Genomic DNA, 22,988 nt, shown 5'->3' on the forward strand with positions numbered 1-22,988 from the left:
TGGGCGGGGCTATGGTGGAGGAGGAGGCGTGGCCAGAGCTCGAGGCCAAGGCCTGGCGATAGACCCAGATCCGTGGGAGAAATGACGCTCTCTCTGTGGTTACTGGGACTGTAAAGATCGCGCAGCACAGCGGCGGGAAAATACCTGGAAGTTTTCTCGGCTGCAACGACGCCGAACGCTTTTTGACCGGAAACCGAAAGCAGAAATCGGAAGTGACGTCGCAATCACAACAAGCCGGGGCTTGGCTGAGGTCCTGCAGTGACTCTGGCCGCAGATGGAGAGGCCCGACTCGCTGTGGACTGTCGAGAGTGGTCGCCAGGCCCTGCGCCCCGACCCGGGCAGCCTCCGGCCCCTGTTGCCGGGGCCAGCCCGCCGCGGTTGAGCCAGTTTCCGCCCGCCGTGCCGGAGCCGCGCTGGGATTTTTTTCGGGCAGAGCTGGCGGGTGGCGACAGAACGAGACTTCCCTCCTGCCACAGTCTCCCCTCCAGCGGGTTCCTGTCCTGGGACGCCGGGACACCTGTCGCCTGTGAGGCATCATTCATTCTCATAGCACCTTCCTTTCCTCGTAGGGCAGCTCCAGGATGAAGAAGAACGGGGGGCGGGGAGTTCCTGTTATTAGCACTCACTGGGGAATAACCCAGTTGCCCATTTTATTTCGTTAGGGCCGCTCTACCCCTTCTCCCTGGGCTCTGACTGGTTGAGGTGATCCTCTTTTTTCCTCCCCGCCTCCTCTTCTGGATCGTCTCCCCTCCCTTCCCCTTCTTTTCTTATACTTAAAAATTATGGCTTAACCGTTCAAATTTGCCTCTCCTCCTCTCTAGACTGGTGCCAAGATAAGCATTCTATTTCCACTTGGTTTAGAAAGAATTGGTTTCTTTTGCTTTAGTGCTGCTTTTTATTTTAATGAACCGAGTGATGGGAGTCATGAGCTCCCTGTTTCTCTCTTCTCTACGGTGGACATTGATTATGATTACCTGCCCTGGCTACTCAAAGGATTGTTATAAAAATTAAATAAAAACATAAAAAGGATTGTTATAAAAATCTCGGAAGATGTTCTAAAACTGTAAACAGGGGCTGTCTGTAAAATGTATGATTTGCCAACTTTTGCTCCACTGTGATCCTCTTTTAGTTCCAATTAATTACAACTTTAAAACACCCTGCACCCTCAAAATTTCTAAGAGGCAGTGGCCTTAACGTGATAAAATTGTTTCGTTTCGTCCCTAAGTCCTGTCCCACTCTTTGCGACTCCGCGGACTGCAGCCTGGCAGGCTCCTCTGTCCATGAGGTTTCTCAAGGGAGAATACTGGAGTGGGTTGCCATTTCCTTTTTCCCGACACAGGGATTGAACCCGCATCTTCTGCATTGGCAGGCGAATTTTTTACAACTGAGCCACTGGAAAGACTATGAAAAAATTAACTGGATGCTATTTATTTTCTTCCTGTCTCAGTGACTATATATCTAGGACAATTATATATCTTGGAGTTCTTTTTTTAGAAGCAAATTTAGGTACAAAAATGAAATTTCTTTTCAGATTATATATATTAAGGTCCATAGGAAAGTGCCAGTGATTACCTTACTGAAAACTCATTTAAAACAGTGGTAAATGATTCAGTAACAGGTGTGCTTATAACCTGTATTTTGAGAATTCACATTTTTTGAGTTTATGTCTTGACAATATTTGGATAAAAATCATTAATCCTTATTTCTTACTACTTATTACAAAGATTGGGGCCAAAATAATACTTAAATTTAATATCCTAGAGATGCTAAAGCAAAGGAAACCAATTCATAATCTATTTTTTATTTTTCATAAAAATGAAAATTGTCATTTTTCATATTAATAAAAACCTGTATTAAGTTGCCAACACTTGATCTGAACAAAAACTGATTAATATACCCCCGTGGCTGATTCATGTCAATGTATGGCAAAACCAATACAGTATTGTAAAGCAAAATAAAGTAAAAATAAAAATTAAAAAAAACTGATTAATATGTCTTCAGTTATCATAACCAAGACTTTGTAAAGCCTTTCACTACTCAGAAATCGTGATATATTTGGGTACAAATGGGTTCTACCTTTTTCTTAAATTCAAACAGAGCAAGTTATAAACAGTATGTTAAAAAATGAACCTCAGATTAGAGGTTAATATTTTTTATGTGAAAAGTTTATTTTTGTTGTTAGCCTGATTTTTAAAAAATCTAGTTTGCGGTATTCAGGAATAGGAAAGGGAAGGTAAGGGTAAGAACAGTTTGTTGGGACCTAGTAATGGAGGTGAAAATGTTACTGTATTTCATCTGATCTTTGTCAAGATCCTGTGAGATTATTGGTATATCCCCATTTTACAAGTGAGACTGAGGCTTAGAGAGGTTGAGGAGCTTATACAGATTCACATCAGCTAATAAATGGTGAAACTTGGATTCAGACCCAGGTTTTTCTACCTTTGAACATTGTATGCTTCTTATTATCTAGTGATGCTTGTAAGAGCACTGTTTGCATATGTGATTGAAAATGATTATTTTCTGTACATTAAGTTGATAGACTTTTAATTTTTTTCTTTCAGATGTTTTAATACCCAAATTCAAAGAATGCATAGTGTACCATTCTTCTAAAACCAAGAGGAAATCATGAAGAAATTTTTTAACTGTTGAAACTCAGTTGAAATCATGGCTACATCAGCAAATCTGGATATTGGAGCGCAGCTGATAGTGGAAGAGTGTCCTAGCAGTTACAGTCTAAGTGGCATGCCAGACATTAAAATAGAACATCAGCTGGACTCAAGTGCAGAAGAAGGGTCAGCTCAGGGTGTTGCCATGGGAATGAAATTCATACTGCCTAACCGATTTGATATGAATGTCTGTTCTCGGTTTGTGAAGTCCTTAAATGAAGAGGATAGTAAAAATATTCAAGATCAAGTTAACTCTGACCTGGAGGTGGCATCTGTCCTATTTAAAGGTTGAAAGTTATGGTATAAATATCTGCCTTTGTTTTGTTTTTGTTTGTTTGTTTTTTCCGTTCTGTTCATGAAATTTTAGTTTGGGAAGAAAGTTTGGAAGTCACCTTGTGATATGGTTTTCTAGAATCTCACAGAGACCAGAATTAAATAATTTCATGTTATATAATGTCCATAAGTACATGTTGATTTTTTTTTATTTCTTGTTTGACCTTTGTTTACTTACAAATTCTCTACTAAAGTTTCTTATTGTACCTTTTAAAATTATAGGAGAAAAAAAATTATGTGTGCCTTTTATAAATGAATGAATTCCATAAATATGTGATTGGCATTAGCTTCCTGTGCTTTAATGCCGTGAAATCTGTCATCATACTGTAGATTTACTTTTATAACCATCTACTGAGTAAAAAAAACCTCTCTGGATAATATTGCTCAAGATTAATATTGATTTTTTTTTTTTCTGGAACTTTTACTAGTACAAATTTTTTATGGCAAAAAGTAATGTCACTTGAGAACCAGTTGAAGATACTATACATATTGTATTTTTTTAATGTAAACATTGACATAGAACTTTGAAATGCATTGTTGTTTAAATATTGTTTTAATGTGTTTAACTTCATTTTACCTAGCTGAATGCAATATCCATACATCTCCTTCTCCGGGAATTCAAGTAAGGCATGTCTACACTCCATCTACAACAAAGCACTTCTCACCCATAAAGCAGTCCACTACTTTAACCAACAAACACAGAGGAAATGAGGTCTCAACCACACCTCTGTTAGCAAATTGTAAGTATTTCCCACTGCTGTATGGAAATATTGTTATTGCTAATGTAATAGTTTCAAGAGTTTGGCTGAAACATCATTTTCATTAAATGCATATCCTGTTTTGGAAAGCATAAGTGATATCCTGATAGTTTTAGTAACCTCCAATTAAAATAAACAAATTTATATTTTAAAAAAATTTTTCACATATTATTGCATATTCAAATATATCATGTTTTATGTTTCTCTGTTGAGAATGGATTAAAACTTTAACTCTTAAAACCTTCATAGTTTTACTATAAAAACTATAGTAAAAAGTTTAATAAAAAACTATAGTAAAAAAATGAATTATAAAACTAAAAAATGAGTTATTCTGAACTTTGGGCAAAGCAAGACATTGTCTCTTTGTATTCTTGGAGTGGGTTTTACTTGTAAACTAGATCACTGATCAACAACTGATTTGTAGTAAAAACTGAGTGATCTCTAATATAATTTTTAATCAGAATATAATATGAATATGAAACTACCTCTTTAAAAACTTTGAATTTACAGTTTTTAAAATGTAGAATTATTCTAAAAGAAATGAAGATTTTCTATGTAAGTTAGAAAATACTCTATATTGTTCAGATTTCTTAATGAGAGAAAACCAATCAGCAGTTTGATGTTAGGAACTGTATTTGAGAATATAAGGTAAATGTATCTATATCCTAAAGCATGGTGAAATATATGTCTTTACTTTGGAAACATTATATCCTTCCAGATTTTGAATCATATGCTGTGACAGGTAAGCCAGAAAGAGTTCATGACTCTTAACTCCACCTCAGGCCGATTTTTGTTTTATTGACATTTGTGTAAATTTGCATGTGGCTCCCAATTGCTTTCCTTTCTGTATTAAGGCAGTCAAGGATTAAGTGATACAAATTTTAAAGTGAGCTATGATATAACTGTGCCTGTTTGGCTTTAAAATAAAGAGATTACCTTAAAATATTCTAGCCATAGTTGTTGCTGTTTTTTTTAAACATACTGAGAGGCTTAAGGGATCCTAGTTTCCCAACCAGGGATCAAACCCAGGCCCCTGCATTTAGAGCACTGTGTCCTAACCATTAGACCACCAGGGAATTCCCCAAAACCAAAGCGTTTTTGAGCTTAAAAAAACAGCTGGAGATCATGTGGTTCACAACCCTCATGAACAGACAAAAATGTTTTATCAGCTCTCCAGGCTCCCACAGCTAATTGGCCAGAGCTAGGTCTGCCCTCAAGAATTTACTCTCAAGGCTAGTTTTTCATTTCTTCAGTTCTCCTAAAGTTAAGAAATACCCGTTATTTCAAGAAATAATATTTGGGACTTAAAGGAATTCAGTCAATTAAAACACAAGATTCTTTTAGACCCAACTTCCTTATAAGCTTGGACAAAGAGAGATGTTAAACTTTTTATTTACTTATTATTTTTATTTGTCTGTGCCAGGTCTTAGTTGGGGCAGGATCTAGTTCCCTGAGTAGGGATTGAACCCGGGCCCCCTGCATTGGGAGCACAGAGCCTTAGACACTGGACCACCAGGAAAGTTCCGAGAGAGATTTTAAAAATTAAGTACCTAAACCATTTCTTTAATTTATAAGATCAGTAACAATTCAAATTGTTAATAATTGATCAAACAGTTAGCATATTCATTGACAGTAACACTCTGCAGCTGTCAGAATTACCTTAAACATATATGAGTCAATTCTCAAACTCCTACATGTTTAAGATAATGCTGACATTTGCAAATGTTAGGCTATATTTTAAGTTGAAAAGTGAAAGTGTTACTCACTCAGTGGTGTCTGACTCTCTGCGACCCCGTGGACTATAGTCTGCCAGGCTCCTCTGTCCATGTAATTCTCCAGGCAAGAATAGTGGTGTGGATAGCCATTCCCTTCTCCAGGGGATCTTCCCAACCCAGAGACTGAACGAGCATCTCCTAAACAATAAAATGATGGATTGTGTTTTGGAGAAGAATATTGCTACATGAACATAAACAATAAGATGATGATAGTGTACCCTACAGATACACATGAAACTTCTTCATGGTATTGTTTCAGCTTTATCTGTTCACCAGCTGGCTGCCCAGGGAGAGATGCTCTACCTGGCTACTCGAATCGAACAAGGTACTAGCCTATTTTTAAGAATGTATTTAAAACAAATTTAATAGGATTTGTCAGATTTGTTATTATTTTATTTTTATACAAGAGAGTATAAAAAAAGAAATGGTTGCATAATCTCACCAGGCAGATAACCCAATAGATTATTTTAAAAATAATAATCTAATAAAATAATAAAAAGATTATTTAAATAATACAGATTATTTAAAAAATAGTAATGTCATGTATAGAAGTTACAGCTTCACTTACCACCCTAGACTTCTCTCCAAATGCACACACTGTAAGTTTCTTACATTTTCAGAAGACTTTTCTGGAGAATATTTCTATTTATACTTGGGGCTACATGTGAGAATATGTATATGCTTTTTTTGAAAAAAAAAATACACTCTGCATTACACTTTACTTTATTTCACTTAAATTTTGAGATATTTCCATGTAAACACACAAAGATCTGTTTCATTCTCTTTTAATAGGTCTGTACTTTTGCAGTGTATTGCATGTGTATGTGCTATGTTCCTTATTTTTTAATGAGTCCCCCTGGTAGTAGTTGATTCCAGTTCATTTTTATTTTAACAATATTGTTGGCATTGTTTTAAAGTATATCCATAGGGTAAATTCCTATAAGTATATTCACTGAATCCAAAGGTACATGAATTTTTATTTGTATACATATATAACCAGATGTTTGCCCTGTCCTTACACCAGAGTTAGAGTTTCTGCTTCCCCATAACTTCACTGACACGGAATACTATCAGACTTTAATCTTTGCTAATCTCATGGGTGAAAAATGGTATTTCATCCTGGTTTTGTTTGCCTTTTTAAAATTATGGCCCATTTGAATTTCTTTTTCTATGAACTGCCTGTTTTATATTGACTTATATGAGCTCTTACCTAAATTAAAGAAGTTCACTTTTTGCTTATGTTGCATATAATTTTTTACCAGTTTCCCATTTTTCCTTTGACTTTATATTTTCAAACAAAAGCTTAACATTTTTAAGTGGTAAACTTTTATCCTTGTGACATCTGAGTTTCATATCTTGCTTAGAGATGATTTCCTACTCCAAGTTTATAAATAAATTCACTCATGCCTTATTCTAGAATTTCTGTGGTTTCCTTTTTTACATTTCTTTAACCTGTGTGGAACATGTTTTGATGTAATGAGGTAAATATGGAGCTTTGCTCTTATTTTCATTTTTCGAAAAACTAGCCAATTGTCCCAACATTATCAGTTGAATGCAGGGCATATGATTAAAGAGTGGTTTAATCATGTCATTATTTTATAAGAAAGGCTCATTTCATCATTTAGAATCATGTCATTCTTTTATAAGAAAGACTTATTTTATCTTTTGTTTATAAGTATATGAAGGTCTTATTCTCAATATACTAAATAAATTTAGGGACGAAACTGTGGACCCAGTAGACTGAGTCTAGGGAACAAAATTAGTTTTGAGGTAGACTTGCATAAAGCTGTTTTTCAAATGATTCAGTTTTCATTCACATTATAATACCAAAAATTTGAGAAAATTCAAAGGCAGCAATGTTCACTAGCTTTAATAAGATTTTGGACTTTCTATAATATGTATTTTTATAATGCTAAGGGCTATCATTAACCTAATTTTTATTGTGATCCTCCCAGTTTTACGTTGAGATGAGCAAGGTCTTATTCTGGATGTTAGCGAAATTAAATGATATGCCTAGAGTCACACTGCTGGAAAGCGCCAGTCAGCGTTCAAACCCTGGTCTCCTGATTCCGAGTCTGGTGTTCTACGGACTACCCTGTACCTAGCGTTATGTTGTATCCGGTAGTTTATACTTTTAGTAATGTATTGTTTGAACTCAGCTATGTACATTGAGGCATATTTTAATACATTCAGACTGAAAATTGCAAAAACGCAGTAGGAGTTCAGTGAACCCGAATCAGCACAGTATGAACCTCATTGCGTAATAGTCACCTTTTTAGAATGCCGGTATTTTCATAGCGATATTAATATGTGGTTGTTAAATTAGATCACAAAAATTGCTTTTCTTTTAAATAGAAAATGTTATCAACCACACGGACGAAGAAGGATTTACCCCTCTGATGTGGGCTGCAGCACACGGGCAAATAGCTGTGGTAGAGTTCCTACTTCAGAATGTAAGGAGAACGCCTCAGACAATGTATATGTACAGTTACTCAAGTTCAGTTAAGTATATAGTAGTTTTCGTATCTCCAGCCAGCTAGATGTAATGGTAGAGGATCAAAAACAGAAAGTTTACATGCTCTTCCTCATATTCTTGTGGAACTCGGATCTAGTTAAACAGGCAAGTCTAGTCGCTCATGAAGCAGTGAGAGAGAAGTGAATGCCCAGCCCCTCCTAAGCGCAATGGGGAAAAAGTCTGTAGGAGAAGCTTCTTGGAGAAGATGTAATTTGGCTCCAAGTGGCAAGACAGTTAGGATCCAGGTACAAGGGAGAAAGGAAGACCTTCAGATGACCTTGATAACGGAGCATCCAGGAGTAGATGTTTGTGTTAGTACTGTGTTAACCCCAGAACATTACCTGACCTATAATTATTATTGACGAAAGTAACAATATTCTTATTTTCAAAAAACTGAAAAGTCTTTTCTCTCCGTTTCCCACTCCAGGGTGCTGATCCTCAGCTTTTAGGAAAAGGTCGAGAAAGTGCACTGTCATTGGCCTGTAGTAAGGGCTACACAGATATTGTCAAAATGCTGCTGGATTGTGGAGTTGATGTAAATGAATACGATTGGGTGAGTCTATAATACTGATTTTTAGGTTTTGGAAAACTATATTTTATTAAACACTTAGAAGAATACCTCTCGTTAATGGAACACCTAGAAGAAAAAGTTACTGTCCTAATTCTGATTTAAGTATTCCTCACAAAATTTTTAAATTAGCTGAAACTACTTTTACATGCCCAGTTCTTAGTAAAGCTTCACACAGCAGCACTAAATTATTTGAATCTTATCCTTGAAAAGCTAAATCACCTGTTTTTTTTCCCCCCAGAATGGAGGGACACCTTTGCTTTACGCTGTACACGGAAATCATGTGAAATGTGTAAAAATGCTCTTAGGTAAGCAGGCAAAAGTGGAAATATTTAGAAAATGCCACATGAAGATGTTATTTTTTTACAAGCTGGCCTCACGAGCATCATGAGCTGTCACTGAATACATTATGCACCCCTGGAGCACCCCTTCCCTAAGGCTCTCGTGTAAGCCACAGCTCCATCCCACGCCGCGCCTGCAGTCACAGCATCTGTCCCTGCTGCTTTGCCTTCAGAGCTCGCATGTGAGCCCATGGCTTTTTTCTCTTTTCTCTATCTGCAGTGTCTTTAAGCCGAAGTTCTATCTGTAGTTGTGTGTTAGTTTCAGTTGCTCTAGAGGATGCCTGTATGTTTAAAGGGTCTTCCCTCTGACCCACCAGAGTGAATTCTATGCCCTTCCTGTACTCTGTACTTTGTCAGACCATCCCGAAAATACCTTCCAGATTTGCTAACAAGCTGTCCTGCTATTTGCACATGAGCTGCCATAGACAAACACATCCAGGTGTTCATTTTGTTGATGTAGATGTTTCTATTTTGGTATAGAAAATGGAGCCGACCCAACAATTGAAACCGACTCTGGGTATAATTCTATGGATCTAGCTGTAGCCCTGGGCTATAGAAGTGGTAAGTGTCTTAGAATTCTCAGGTTCCATTTTAGTAAAGTTCTATGATAATAGAAGCCAGTGGTCCAGACTGTTCTCACCACTTGCAGTCATGGAACATGTATGTTATCCTAACTCCTGACATATACTTTTAATTGTGGGCAAAATCAACAGATTCCTACAAAGTCTGGAAATGAGTCTGTTACTGTTACTTTTCACCCACCCAGATAATTAGTTGCTGGAGGATAAGTACGCACCTGTTTACAGATGTGTTTAATGTTTCCTAGCACACTGTTTAGACAATGCTTGATAGTTGCCCTTTCTCTGTTCCTTAGAACAGCCTTATATTCTGGACTCTTCTTCAGTTCCAAAATTTAGAACCCAAAACAGAAAAATCCAATAACTTGAACAACTGTTAAAGCCAGTGATAGACTAGGTTTCACGTATTGCATTGTAATCTTATCTCCCTCAAACTATGAGTATATCCTAATTAGAAATTATTTTAGGAAAAAGTTGGTGAGGTTAAGTTGAATTAGATAGGTTTTAAAATTTTGTAATGAGCGTGCTGTAGTCTTGATCACCTGTCTGTTTTAGTTCAACAGGTTATTGAGTCCCACTTGTTGAAACTGCTTCAGAACATCAAGGAGTAGACAGAGTTGTCAGAAAGTGTTGTCTGCCCTTCGGTTTACCTTCGGCCCTTATAAATGATAGTTTTGTTTACTTATAAATTTTTACCTCAGTTGCAATATTTACTGATTTTTAGTAAGTTTTAATAAGTATTCCTCTGAGTCACTGGTTTATAAAAAAGTTAATGTTGATGGTTTTTTTTTAATAAATGTGTTTTACTGCATATTTAAAATTATAAGTGAGTGTTTTGTGGCATGTAAATTTTTATGATACAGATGGTTATCTGTCTTTGTATCAAGTGCTGTAATTTAATGTTTTCAGAAATTATTCCTCCCTATTCATCTTCACTCTTGTATTAACTCATTGACTTTATATAGGGTTTGCTATAAATCCATAGAAAAAAATTTGTTATTATTGAATTTCAAAATGCACAGTGTGATTGTTTACAAAATGATGTTATAAATGAATAAAGTCCTTTTTTGCTGTTTGCCTGCAGCTTTCTCTTGATAATTACATAAGATTATTAAGGGAATTGTTTAGGATTTTTAGTTTAACCCTTCTGTCCTGCCAGGGTACTCCATTAGATCAAACAATACAGTTAAAATAAATTCAATGTAAGTTAATCAGCATAGACTTATTACCATTTTTAGAAGTATATTGAGAATATTTTTCTCCCGTGAATAAGCTTTTCGGTAGGAAAAGTCGTCTGGGAAAGAGAACTCGTTTCTTCAATGAAAGTCAGATGTTCCTTACTCCCACTCCAGGAGCACTGTAAACTCACGCTGCACCAGCATCTGGAAGAGAGAGCAGGAGCTCGCAGTTGGTGTGACCACTGAGGGTGGGACTTGGGTTAAGTCACTTCATCTGGAAAACAGGCGTGACATCAGTTACTACAGTGGGCTGCAAGCCATATAAACTTGATCTAGCTAATTTAAGCAAACGGGAATTAATGGAAGGAAAAGCTGAAGAAGTAACCAGTCCCAAAGGTTGAAACTAGACCAGCTATCTCAATCAGGAAGTCATGGCCAGCCATGTTGGGTGCCTCTTTGTAATGCTTAAATCCCCTCATTCATCATTGGGCTCAGGATTAAATTTTCCAGGAGGCAGAAATCCATTTCCCCTGGATATAAATGCACCACTGTATGGAGTTGCGGGGAGAAAGGGGATGACTGTTTAACAACCCACCCTTGCCCCCAGACCACCTGGAAGGCAGGAGGCACAGTCTGCCTAAGGAAAACCACGGGGAGAAAAAAATGATAGATGTTCGCTCCAAAGGCAAGCTCAGTCATGTGAAAATGGTACTAGTGCTTCCACCATGTCAGGCACATGCTTTAAACTGATTTTACCTAACACCACTCACCCTTCCATTTGGTTCTTTTTCTTACTAATAGCCCGTATCCATGAAGTGTTAGTTCCTATTCGTATTGCATGTGTGTGTCTATGTGGGTATATGCACTCAGTCATTTTGTGATCTGACTCTTTGTGATTCCATAGACTGTAGCTCGCCAGGCTCAGTCCATGGACTTTTCCAGGCATGAATGCTGGAGCGGGTTGCCATTTCCTCTTCCAAGGGATCTTCCCAACCCGGGAATAGAACCAACATCTCTTGCATCCCCTGCATTGCAAGCTAATTCATTACTGCTGAACCATAAAGTAACAAAATCCAGTGATCCATTTGGGCATATCACTCTTGAGTATTGTTTGCAAGTGCTCTCCACAAGAGAACAGGCACCAAAACACATATGCTGGGATTGACTCTAAAATAACCACTTCTCTCCTGGTCTGACTCAGGTTGACAACCAACAGATCTCAGAGAGTATCTTGAATAAAATTCCCCTTTCCAATGCTATACCTTTTAGCCCCAGGGTCCCTGATAACAAGCCCCAGAAAAGTCCTTTAAGAAATAGACAAAGTTAATTAAAACAATAGGAATGATAACTAGGGCCAGTTATAAAATTCCCCTTTTAAAAATTAAATACCTTTTAGGTAGTGTTTGTTGATTGCATAAAAATTTATTTAGAGCTCATGTGCCAGACACTGCTTGATGTGAGGGTTAAATATTGAGCAAAAACAGTCCTGTGTCAACGTGCTCACTGCCTAGTACAGGACTAGGGCTCATTACTGCCACAGAGTGAATGAAATACATTAGCAAAATTTTTCAAGGGACTTCCGTGGCCATCCAGTGGTTAAGAATTCATGCTTTTTCAATGGGAATTTGCTGTATGATTCAGGGAACTCAACCAGGGCACTGCAATGACCTAAAGGGGTGGAATGGGGAGGGAGGTTCAAGAGGGAGGGGGCATATACCTATGGCTGATTCATGTTGGTCTTTGGCAGAAACCAACACAATATGGTAAAGCAATTATCCTTTAATTAAAAATAAATTTTTAAAAATATCAAATCAAATAATCATCAAGTATTAAAGTAGAAAAGCATGCTACAACTGTTATCTCTACAAAGCAAAATATTGACAATAAACATTTTTAATAGAAAAAAAAAAGGAATCCTTGCTTTCACTGCAGGGGTGTGGGTTTGTTCCCTGGTTGGAGAATTAAAATCCCACATCCTGCATGGAAAGATCAAAAATTAAAAAAAAAAAAAAAACTCCAATTTTCGAAAAGTTTAAAGCTTTTATGCTTATGTAATTTTAACACCTGTCAAAGATTTTATTCAGCTAATTAACTGAAAAAGCAAGAGAGTTCCAGAAAAACATCTATTTCTGCTTTATTGACTATGCCAAAGCCTTTGACTATGTGGTTCACAATAAACTGTGGAAAATTCTGAAAGAGATGGGAATACAAGACCACCTGACCTGCCTCTTGAGAAACCTGTATGCAGGTCAGGAAGCAACAGTTAGAACTGGACATGGAACAACAGACCGGTTCCAAATAGGACAAGGAGTACGTCAAGGCTGTATATTGTCACCCTGCTTATTTAACTTCTATGCAAAGTACATCATGAGAAACGCTTAACTGGAAGAAACACAAGCTGGAATCAAGATTGCCGGGAGAAATATCAATAACCTCAGGAATGCAGATGACACCACCCTTATGGCAGAAAGTGAAGAGCAACTAAAAAGCCTCTTGATGAAAGTGAAAGAGGAGAGCGAAAAAGTTGGCTTAAAGCTCAACATTCAGAAAACGAAGATAATGGCATATGGTCCCATCACTTCATGGGAAATAGATGGGGAAACAGTGGAAACAGTGTCAGACTTTATTTTTGGGGGCTCCAAAATCACTGCAGATGGTGACTGCAGCCATGAAATTTAAAAGACGCTTACTCCTTGGAAGAAAAGTTATGACCAACCTAGACAGCATATTCAAAAGCAGAGACATTACTTTGCTGACTAAGGTCCGTCTAGTCAAGTCTATGGTTTTTCCTGTGGTCATGTATGGATGTGAGAGTTGGACTGTGAAGAAGGCTGAGTGCCAAAGAATTGATGCTTTTGAACTGTGGTGTTGGAGAAGACTCTTGAGAGTCCCTTGGCCTGCAAGGAGATCCAAGCAGTCCATTCTGAAGGAGATCAACCCTGGGATTTCTTTGGAAGGAATGATGCTAAAGCTGAAACTCCAGTACTCTGGCCACCTCATGAGAAGAGTTGACTCATTGGAAAAGCCTCTGATGCTGGGAGGGATTGGGGGCAGGAGGAGAAGGGGACAACAGAGGATGAGATGGCTGGATGGTATCACAGACTCGATGGACATGAGTCTGAGTGAACTCCGGGAGATGGTGATGGACAGGGAGGCCTGGTGTGCTGCGATTCATGGGGGCACAAAGAGTCGGACACGACTGAGTGACTAAACTGAACTGAACTGAATTAATTGGTAAGGAAACCAGTAAGATGTTAAAACTAATTTCAGGAACTAGGTATTTTAGGCAATATTAGTAAAAGATTGCTGAGTGAGACACAAATCTGATTAATGCCCAACAAAGCCATAAACCCTAACCTTTAATCATAAACCATAATCTTTTCCATAGGACAGAAATTACTGGCATCTCTAAGGACAGAAATCTACAAGCGAACGTGACTTCACTAAAACTGGTACTTTCAATCAACAATAAACAGTTTTACTTCTTGATGAAGGTGAAAGAGGAGAATGAAAAAGTTGGCTTAAAACTCAACATTCAAAAAATGAAGATCATGGCATCTGGTCCCATCACTTCATGGCAAATAGACAGGGAAACAATGGAAACAGTGTCAGACTTTATTTTCCTGGGCTCTAAAATCACTACAGATGGTGACAGCAACCACAAAATTAAAAGACTCTTATTCCTTGGAAGAAAAGTTATGACAAAACTAGACAGTATATTAAAAGGCAGAGACATTACTTTGCAGACAAATGTCCGTCTAGTCAAAGCTATGGTTTTTCCAGTAGTCATGTATGGATATAAGGATTGGGCCATAAAGAAAGCTAAATGCCTAAGAACTGATGCTTTTGAACTGTGGTGTTGGAGAAGACTTGAGAGTCCCTTGGACTGCAAGGAGATCCAACCAGTCCATCCTAAAGGAAATCAGTCCTGAATATTCATTAGAAGGACTGATGCTGAAATTCCAATACTTCAGCCACCTGATGTGAAGAACTGACTCCTTGGAAAAGACCATGACGCCGGGAAAGATTGAAGGCAGGAGGAGAAGGGGACAACAGAGGATGAGATGATTGGATGGCATCACTGACTCAATGGATATGAATTTGAGCAAGCTCCTGGAGATGGTGAAGGACAGGGAAGCCTGGCATGCTACAGTCCATGGGGTCGCAAAGAGTTGGACACAACTGAGAGGCTGAACAACAACAATGAGTTGAACTAAGCAGTCTCCCCTGGATTAATCAATTAGTTCTCAAATTTTAGTGTATATCAGAACCATTTGTTCAGTTCAGTTTAGCCTCTCAGTCATGTCCAACTCTTTGCAACACCATGGACTGCAGCATGCCAGGCTTCCCTGTCCATCACCAGCTCCCAGAGCTTGCTCAGACTCATGTCCATCGAGTCAGTGATGCCATCCAACCATCTCATCCTCTGTCCTCCCCTTCTCCTCCTGCCTTCAATCTTGCCCAGCATCAGGGTCTTTTCCAAGGAGTCAGTTATTTGCATCAGGTGGCCAAAGTATTGGAGTTTCAGCTTCAGCATCAGTCCCTTCCAATGAATATTCAGTGCTGATTTCCTTTAAGATGGACTAGTTGGATCTCCTTGCTGTCCAAGGGACTCTCAAGAGTCTTCTCCAATGCTACAGTTCAAAAGCATCAGTTCTTCGGTGCTCAGCTTTCTTCACAGTCCAACTCTCACATTCACACATGACTACTGGAAAAACCATAGCTTTGACTAGACAGACCTTTGTTTGCAAAGTAATGTCTCTGCTTTTTAATATGTTGTCTAGGTTGGTCATAGCTTTTCTTCCAAGGAGCAAGCATCTTTTAATTTCATGGCTGCAGTCACCATATGCAGTAATTTTGGAGCCCAAAAAAATAAAATAAAGTCTCTCAGTGTTTTCGCTGTTTGCCTATCTATTTGCCATGAAGTGACGGGACCGGATGCCATGATCTTAGTTTTCTGAATGTTGAGTTTTAAGCCAACTTTTTCACTCTACTCTTTCACTTTCAACAAGAGGCTCTTTAGTTCTTCTTCACTTTCTGCCATAAGGGTTCATGTATCTGAGGTTATTGATATTTCTCCCAGCAATCTTGATTCCAGCTTGTGCTTCCGCTAGCCCAGGATTTCGCATAATGTATTCTGCATATAAGTTAAATAAGCAGGGTGACAATATACACCCTTGACATACCCCTTTTCTGATTTGGAACCAGTCTGTTGTTCCATGTCCAGTTCTAACTGTTGATTCTTGACCTGCATACAGATTTCTCAGGAGGCAGGTCAGGTGATCTGGTATTCCCATCTCTTTCAGAATTTCCCACAGTTTGTTGTGATCCACACAGTCAAAGGCTTTGGCATAGTCAATAAAGCAGATGTTTTTTTGGAATTCTCTTGCTTTTTCCATGATCCAGCGGATGTTGGCAATTTGATCTCTGGTTCCTCTGCCTTTTCTAAATCCAGTTTGAACATCTGGAAGTTCACGGTTCACGTGTTGCTGAAGCCTGGCTTGGAGAATTTTGAGCATTATTTTGCTAGTGTGTGAGATGAGTGCAATTGTGAGGTAGTTTGAAGAAGGTAGTTTGGAGAAGGGAATAGCAAACCTCTTCAGTGTTCTAGCCTTGAGAACCCCATGAAGAGTATGAAAAGAACCATCTAAAGGCTTGTTAAAATACATATTTCTGGGTCCCATCCACAGAGTTTCTGATTCAGTCAGTCTGGGTTGAGACTCAAGAATTTCAAGTTCTAACAAGATTCCAGGTAATGCTGGAAATGGACTGTCATTATATAAACCAGAATCCTTAAAATGTTTCCAAGCTAGCAATTTCTGTAAGAAAAATATTTTTCTTAAAATTCTAGCATACAAAATACTAGAGGAGGTTCAGTTTCTTTGTCTTCTGGGTTTTGAAGGAATATCTGACTCATATAAGTGATTATGTTTAAAAACTAATCATAACAGTGCTCCTTTAAGAGACATCATAATCTCGCTTTTTAATAGCCTCTAGTGTTAGGAAAATATTTCTATTACATAATAAGAGGTGAAGGCCTTTCTTAATTATATTTTTAATTTTATTTTTGTTTAATTTATCCATTATAAACATGCAGACACACAGAGGGAAAATTTCTATCTTTGCACATTAGCTACAGATTAGAAGTGAACCAGAAACACAAAAGCTTAAGGTTACTTTTCTTACAGTGAGCATGTAACTCTTAATTGATTTAAGGTTGCAAGCAGACAAACAGATTTGCTAAAAAAGCAAAAACAAGACTACTAACTGGATTCTCTGTCATCTCTTATCCAACAGAGAACAGGTCTTCATTAGAGATCACCCAGTAGTCAGACCATGATAGCAAACAGCCATCGTTGCTGCTCAAGACTGACTGACTGAAGGTGTACAAGCCAGACATAAAAACCAGCACAGAGGATCAGTAGGAAAAGAAAAAAATAACTAGAGCGTTGTCACCCAGGATTCACTTCAAAAGCCAAGGAAACATGTGCCCGCAAATAGATTACGCTTGTCTCCATCGGGTGAATGCTCTCAGCCATCTCAGTGGATGACCTTCAAAACTGATCAAATACAACTTTCGAAAGGTCACATGACTCTCTAAAGTGAATAAAATGAACGTGTGACAAGACTTAATTCAGCTTATTAGCTGATGGTGTAAGGCGTCCGGCTGCTGCCATTCAAAAGCCAATGGAGAGGTAAGGGTGGAGGAAAGGAACGTGAGCTCCATTCTGGATGCTGGCCATTGGTGGGTGGGGCAGGGAACACCTGTCCAAAGGCCATCTCCCCTCCTACAACCAGTGGGCAACTGGGCAAGAGCTTCAGTAGGCAGGTGGAGGGAGCTATGGACATCAACAGTACAGTCAGCTCTGACAGTCATCTCGAAATTGGTCCTGAGTGGTCTGACCAGCGTCACAGTGATTGTTTTAAGTACAATTAATCTTCAGTACCAAGGCCAGTTTGTTCCCAATTTCTTGAGGCAAATTCTCAGAATTGTGGCAGATTATGTCATGGCTATCGTCTGGCCGTCCTGTAGTTCACTTCTTCCACTTTGCAGGAGTTCCAGTATCTAAGACAGCCCACACGATATGGCTCAGGATATTATTTATAGCCCTTGATGAGGAACTAAAGGTCCTTGACTATGCTTAATGACTGAACTATTATTATTTGTTTGCTTGGCATTGGCAGTATTGGTATTCTTGGACTGTTTTCCTTTGTTTCTGCATTTTCTCACTTCTCTGATTAAACTTATTTTTTGGCTAAAGGTTTTCCACAGACAAAAGGCAGGCAGAGGACATGAGGGACAAGGATCATAGGGTCTTGCCCTGTTTCAGTAAGGAAACCAGTAAGATATGAACACTGACTCTGAGTATTTGAGAGGCCGGGCATTTGTAACAACGCTAAGATAAGATTGCTGGGTTATATGCAAATCTGACAGTTATTCAACAGGGACAGGAATTGTTATCTGGGGGATCTTTTCCCAGATGACAGAAGAAATTGTTTCTCTAGCAGACAGAAATACCCAAATTAACATGTAACTTCACTAAGTCTGGGACCTTGAATAAACAGTATATGGTGAATCAAACCACATTTCTCTAGGTAACCCTCAGGCGGCCTTCATCTCACATGGCCTCGAGGAAGGCCCTGTGGCCACGAGCCTTCTTAGTACCTCAGTGAAAGCCAGCCTGGCGATAAGCTCATCACCCCTGTAGCGGCTCTTCTGTCAGCAGCTGAGAGGTAAACTAATGTAAGCGTGCTAGTGTTGGTGACAGGGCCTCACTCACATCCTCCTCCTGACTCGATCACTAATCCACTCCACGGTGAAAGAAGCCGCGAACCAGAGAACTCAGTGAGAAAGGTTAGTCTTGTTAATATTCTTGAACTTTTCAAAGAATATTGCCGATAGCTTGAAAAATGGTTGTTTTTATGAAAGATGTAATGGGGGTGTTAACCACTAAACTATAAAGATTTTTAAAGTTTGTAGCTTAGAATTTTCTCCTAAAATGATAATTAGCGACTGATATTAAAAAAAAACAAACTATAATTTCATTATCATTTCATGTTTCTTTATCCATACCAAAAGTTAAAACCTATATATTTTGGTAGAACAAACTGGTTGCGTATGCATATGCTATCTTTTTACATGTTTCCTGCAATATCACTATTTATATTTCCCGTAGGTGGCATTGAATACATTTCTATTCATTAGGTGATTTTCTGTGTGATAAATACAGTTTCCAAATCTGATAGTTGCAAAGAATAAACAGAATGAAAGGTAGGCCAACTCTGGCTATTATAAAAACCTTAAGTGTCCTTTCTCTTTAATATTCAAATGTTCTCTGTGACAGTGCTTCTCAGGTTTATACACCTAATAAGAGCTTCAAAAGTTTACCCCCTTACTCCTTGTAGTGGATACTACTGATAAAACCCAGGATGGCAAGAGTAACTGTTTACATTTTTTGCTGCCTAGAAATGTTTACAATATGTATAGGTTGGTTTTAAAATAGCAGTAAAGATATGGAATGGGATTGTAACATGATCGAAACTTTTTTAGGTATCCCTTTAGACAGGAGGTGCAATCACTTCAGAGAAGGAGTACAAACCACAGATATTCGTGTAAAAGTTTTCTGATGAAAGTAAACGTCACAGGTTTATGGCCTGTTGTGTAGATTTTCCTGTTCAGACAGAGAAGCCTTTTCTGAGCTGTATAATAGGAGCTGGTGCACACAATCATGAGAGACCTGCGTTACCATCATGTCAATGACCAGAAGCGTGAAATGTGAGTGGTGAGCTTATGCTCTGAGGCTGAAACTATGATTGGACATGTAATTATTACGCTGAGACTACACCATCCCAAACTCACTGCCTGCTGAGTTTCCTCTCTGTGAAACAGAGTACAGGCCACTATATGGTACGTCTGCCCTGCGTTTTATTGCTTATTCATAAACTCAGTGAAACTGTTCTCCACTCAGATTTGTTCATGTTACTTTATGAACCTGGGAAGTGCCTTAAACTTGTAGATGTTTCTGTTATTTTCCTTCTTCACATTCCCTGAGAATAGTCAGATGTATTCATATCCCAGAATCAGTTTATGAAAAGTATCTTAAATAGCTTCTTGGTGCTCAGTGATTTTATGCTCACCATCTCTCCTCCAAAAGGTTTAATGTTTGAAACAAGAAATGTCCCCCTGAAACAGCCATTCAATCCCCCTCAACACACACGTATCGAGCCCACGCTCTCTGCTGACTTGGGCTGGGCCCCAAGGCTGCGGTGGAGACCAGCATAGACCCAGGGCCCTGCCCTGTCCTGCAGATCTTACGCAGTGACTCTGCATAGCAGGCGAGTATGGCTTTGCTGAAACTCATCTCCCCTCATTCCACACAAGTTCAGAGTGTCATGCACTCAGCCGAATGGATAAAGAAGATGTTACATATAGACAGTGGGACACGACGCAGATAGAAAAAAATAATGAAATAATGCTATTTGCAGCAACATGGATGCAAGTCGAGATTATCACAGTGAAGCAATTCAGAGAGAGAACAAAACACCGTATTATATCACTTATATGTGGAATCCGAAATATGACCCAAATGAACCTATCTACGAAACAGACTCAGGAACATAGAGATCAGACTTGTGCTTGCCAAGGGGGAGGGAGCTGCGGGAGGGAAGGATTGGGAGGCTGGGGTTAGCAGAGGCAAACTCTTACATACAGGATGGATAAACAACACGTCCTACTGTATAGCACAGAAAATTATATTCAATATCCTATGACAGGGGCTTCCCAGGTGGTGCTAGTGGTAAAGAGCCTGCGTGCCAATGCAGGAGGATATAAGAGGCGGTTGGAGAAGAATATAAAAAAGAAAGCATATATGTATAACTGAATCACTTTGATGTACAGCAGAAATTAACACACCACTGTAAATCAACTATGCCTCAATGAAAAAATGTCATGTACTAACTGAGGTATGTTCAAGCCTTGTTGTTGCTTTTGAGTCGCTACATCGTGTCCAACTCTTTGCGACCCCACAGACTGCAGCACGCCAGGTTTCCCTGTCCTTCACTATCTCCTGGAATTTGCTCAAACTCATATCCATTGAGTTGGTGATGCTCTCCAACCATCTCGTCCTCTCATCCCACCAGGGAAGCCCCTCGAGTCTTGAATATGTCTATCACTGAGTTTCCCATATGCCACTTGTTCTGTGTCAAAGCATCAGTGCTGCTACTGACATAACAGAAAGTCCTACATCCTGAGAGGAAGCAGAGGGCCCAGAAACTTAGAGGGATGGCAGAAAGTTCCATTCCAAGGGAAGCTGGTTCTCAATTCCCATGATGGAATCATCTAGAGAGATTTAGAAAACACCGAGGCCTGCCCCACTCCAAACGCCAGAGAGTCTGATTTTTCAGTCTAGGATGCCTTATGGGAACATATAGCTTTCCAGGTGATTTTAATGTATAGTCAAAGCTCAGAACCAGTGCTCTAAGGGAGATTAGCTCTTGGCTGGTGGAACCAGTATATTTCAAACCACATCCTAACATTTGCCTCTCACATCGCCATCTTTGTTTATAAAGAACCTAGCTTATCCTTTCTGGCCTGTTGGTACCTGCTCTGATTTTTTGGTAAAGATTAACATGCTCCCTTTTAAAGCTATGTGACAAAATAAAGAATTTTGAAACCCTAATCTTACCTTTTATGAGTAGTTCACCTTGTCATTCAGCAAGCTATTGGTTATGACTCAACATCCTTTGCTAACCTGCATTTCTGAAAGACAGAGCCCACATCTGATGCCTCATAACTGCTTACTTATCTTGCTTACTTTTTGGATAAAAAGGAGTCCTGAACACCCAAGACAGAAGTTGACACCCAGAAATACCAAAGAGCTTATCTTGTTATTTTTGTGTTCTAGGATTTCCTTGGAGACACAGGCACTGACTGAAGCCCTGGCCTCCTGAACCCATGCCAACTCACAGGGTTCATCTACAGGTCCAGGTAACCCCTCCTCCCTGATGCATGTCTGTATGAAAACTCTCTCCCCTTACTTGCTGTAATGGTGTTTGCTCCTCTTCCAAGGAGGCTGTCGATAAGAAGTAAGTCAATTGCATACACCTCTGCCTCAGTGAGTCCCTTTCGCAGAGGCCTCCTCATCTGTGTCAGAAACGGGGTGTCAGTATTTTTTTGAAAGTTTTTTTTGACATGGACCATTTTAAAAGTGCTTATTGAATTTGTTACAATATTGCTTCTGCTTTATGTTTTGGGTTTTTGTCCACAAGAAGTGGGATCTTAGCTCCCTGACCTGGGATTGAACCCTCACCCCCTGCACTGGTAGGTGGAGTCTTAACCACTGAACCACCAGGGAAGTCCCCAGAGCATCCATATTTAAAGAAGAGCCCATCTACCCAACCAAGCCAGAGTTTGGCTTGACCACCCTCTTTAGAAAATAAACCACTCTGTGCTGTTGCATGGTTCTTCTTTTAGGGATAATGCTGCCCTGCCTACGCTGATGAGATGTTATGGGGCCCTCTCCAAGAGAGCACGGTGTCCTTGGTCAGCTTTCACGTAGCCTCCTGCTGCTGCTGCTAAGTCGCTTCAGTCGTGTCCGACTCTGTGTGACCCCATAGACGGCAGCCCACCAGACTCCGCCATCCCTGGGATTCTCCAGGCAGGAACACTGGAGTGGGTTGCCATTGCCTTCTCCCACATAGCCTCCTCCTCCTCCTCCTCCTACGAAGTCACTTCCTACTTGGGGACAAATCAAATAGATCAACCACTATTGCTTTACAGCTTAGCACAAACGTCAAGCTTTGTGCTGACTACTGGGGTCACTGTTACAGTGCCTCACGGCTCTCAGTGTTATACAGATTAACCAACCACAAACCACTATGATATAGTAGATAACAAAACCCATTGTCTAGCAGGAAAGAACTGGGGGAAGAAAATTCTTTCTGTGGCTTTAGGAAGCAAATGTCAGATCTCTAGTACTTAGACATTTTAAAACCTTGACTTTAATTATTTTTCTGAATATAAAAGTAATGTGTACTTCTTGCATCTGTTATTAGGATGTTTTTAGCTGTAAAATAAGACAACACTACTGATACTATGTATAAAACCGGGAACTAATGAGACTATGGGCTTCCCAGGTAGCTCAGAGGGTAAAGAATCCACCTGCAAAGCAGGAGACTTGAGTTTGATCTCTGGGCCGGGAAGATCCCCTGGAGAAGGAAATGGCAACCCACTCCAGTATTCTTCCCTGGAGAATCCCACGGACAGAGGAGCCTGGC

General features: G+C 39.3%; 1 protein-coding gene across 1 annotated transcript; it reads left to right on the top strand.

Annotated features, from left to right (window-relative positions):
- ANKRA2 (ankyrin repeat family A member 2) lies at positions 17–10,609 on the top strand. Its single transcript, XM_005694557.3, has 9 exons — positions 17–526; positions 2,562–2,953; positions 3,581–3,739; positions 5,792–5,857; positions 7,888–7,985; positions 8,475–8,600; positions 8,857–8,923; positions 9,437–9,517; positions 10,090–10,609. The coding sequence occupies exons 2-9, from the start codon at positions 2,665–2,667 to the stop codon at positions 10,143–10,145; spliced, it is 942 nt and encodes a 313-aa protein (XP_005694614.1). The 5' UTR covers positions 17–526; positions 2,562–2,664; the 3' UTR covers positions 10,146–10,609.

This window comes from Capra hircus, chromosome 20 (assembly GCF_001704415.2).
Source record: "Capra hircus breed San Clemente chromosome 20, ASM170441v1, whole genome shotgun sequence".
In the NCBI taxonomy this organism is placed as follows: domain Eukaryota; kingdom Metazoa; phylum Chordata; class Mammalia; order Artiodactyla; family Bovidae; genus Capra; species Capra hircus.

Excerpts from the sequence above, each read along its gene's own strand:
- ANKRA2 (XM_005694557.3), top strand. The coding sequence starts at position 2,665 with ATGGCTACATCAGCAAATCTGGATATTGGAGCGCAGCTGATAGTGGAA. Across the intron at positions 8,601-8,856 it reads ATGTAAATGAATACGATTGG|AATGGAGGGACACCTTTGCT; the intron begins GTGAGTCTATAA and ends TTTTCCCCCCAG. Across the intron at positions 9,518-10,089 it reads AGCCCTGGGCTATAGAAGTG|TTCAACAGGTTATTGAGTCC; the intron begins GTAAGTGTCTTA and ends TGTCTGTTTTAG.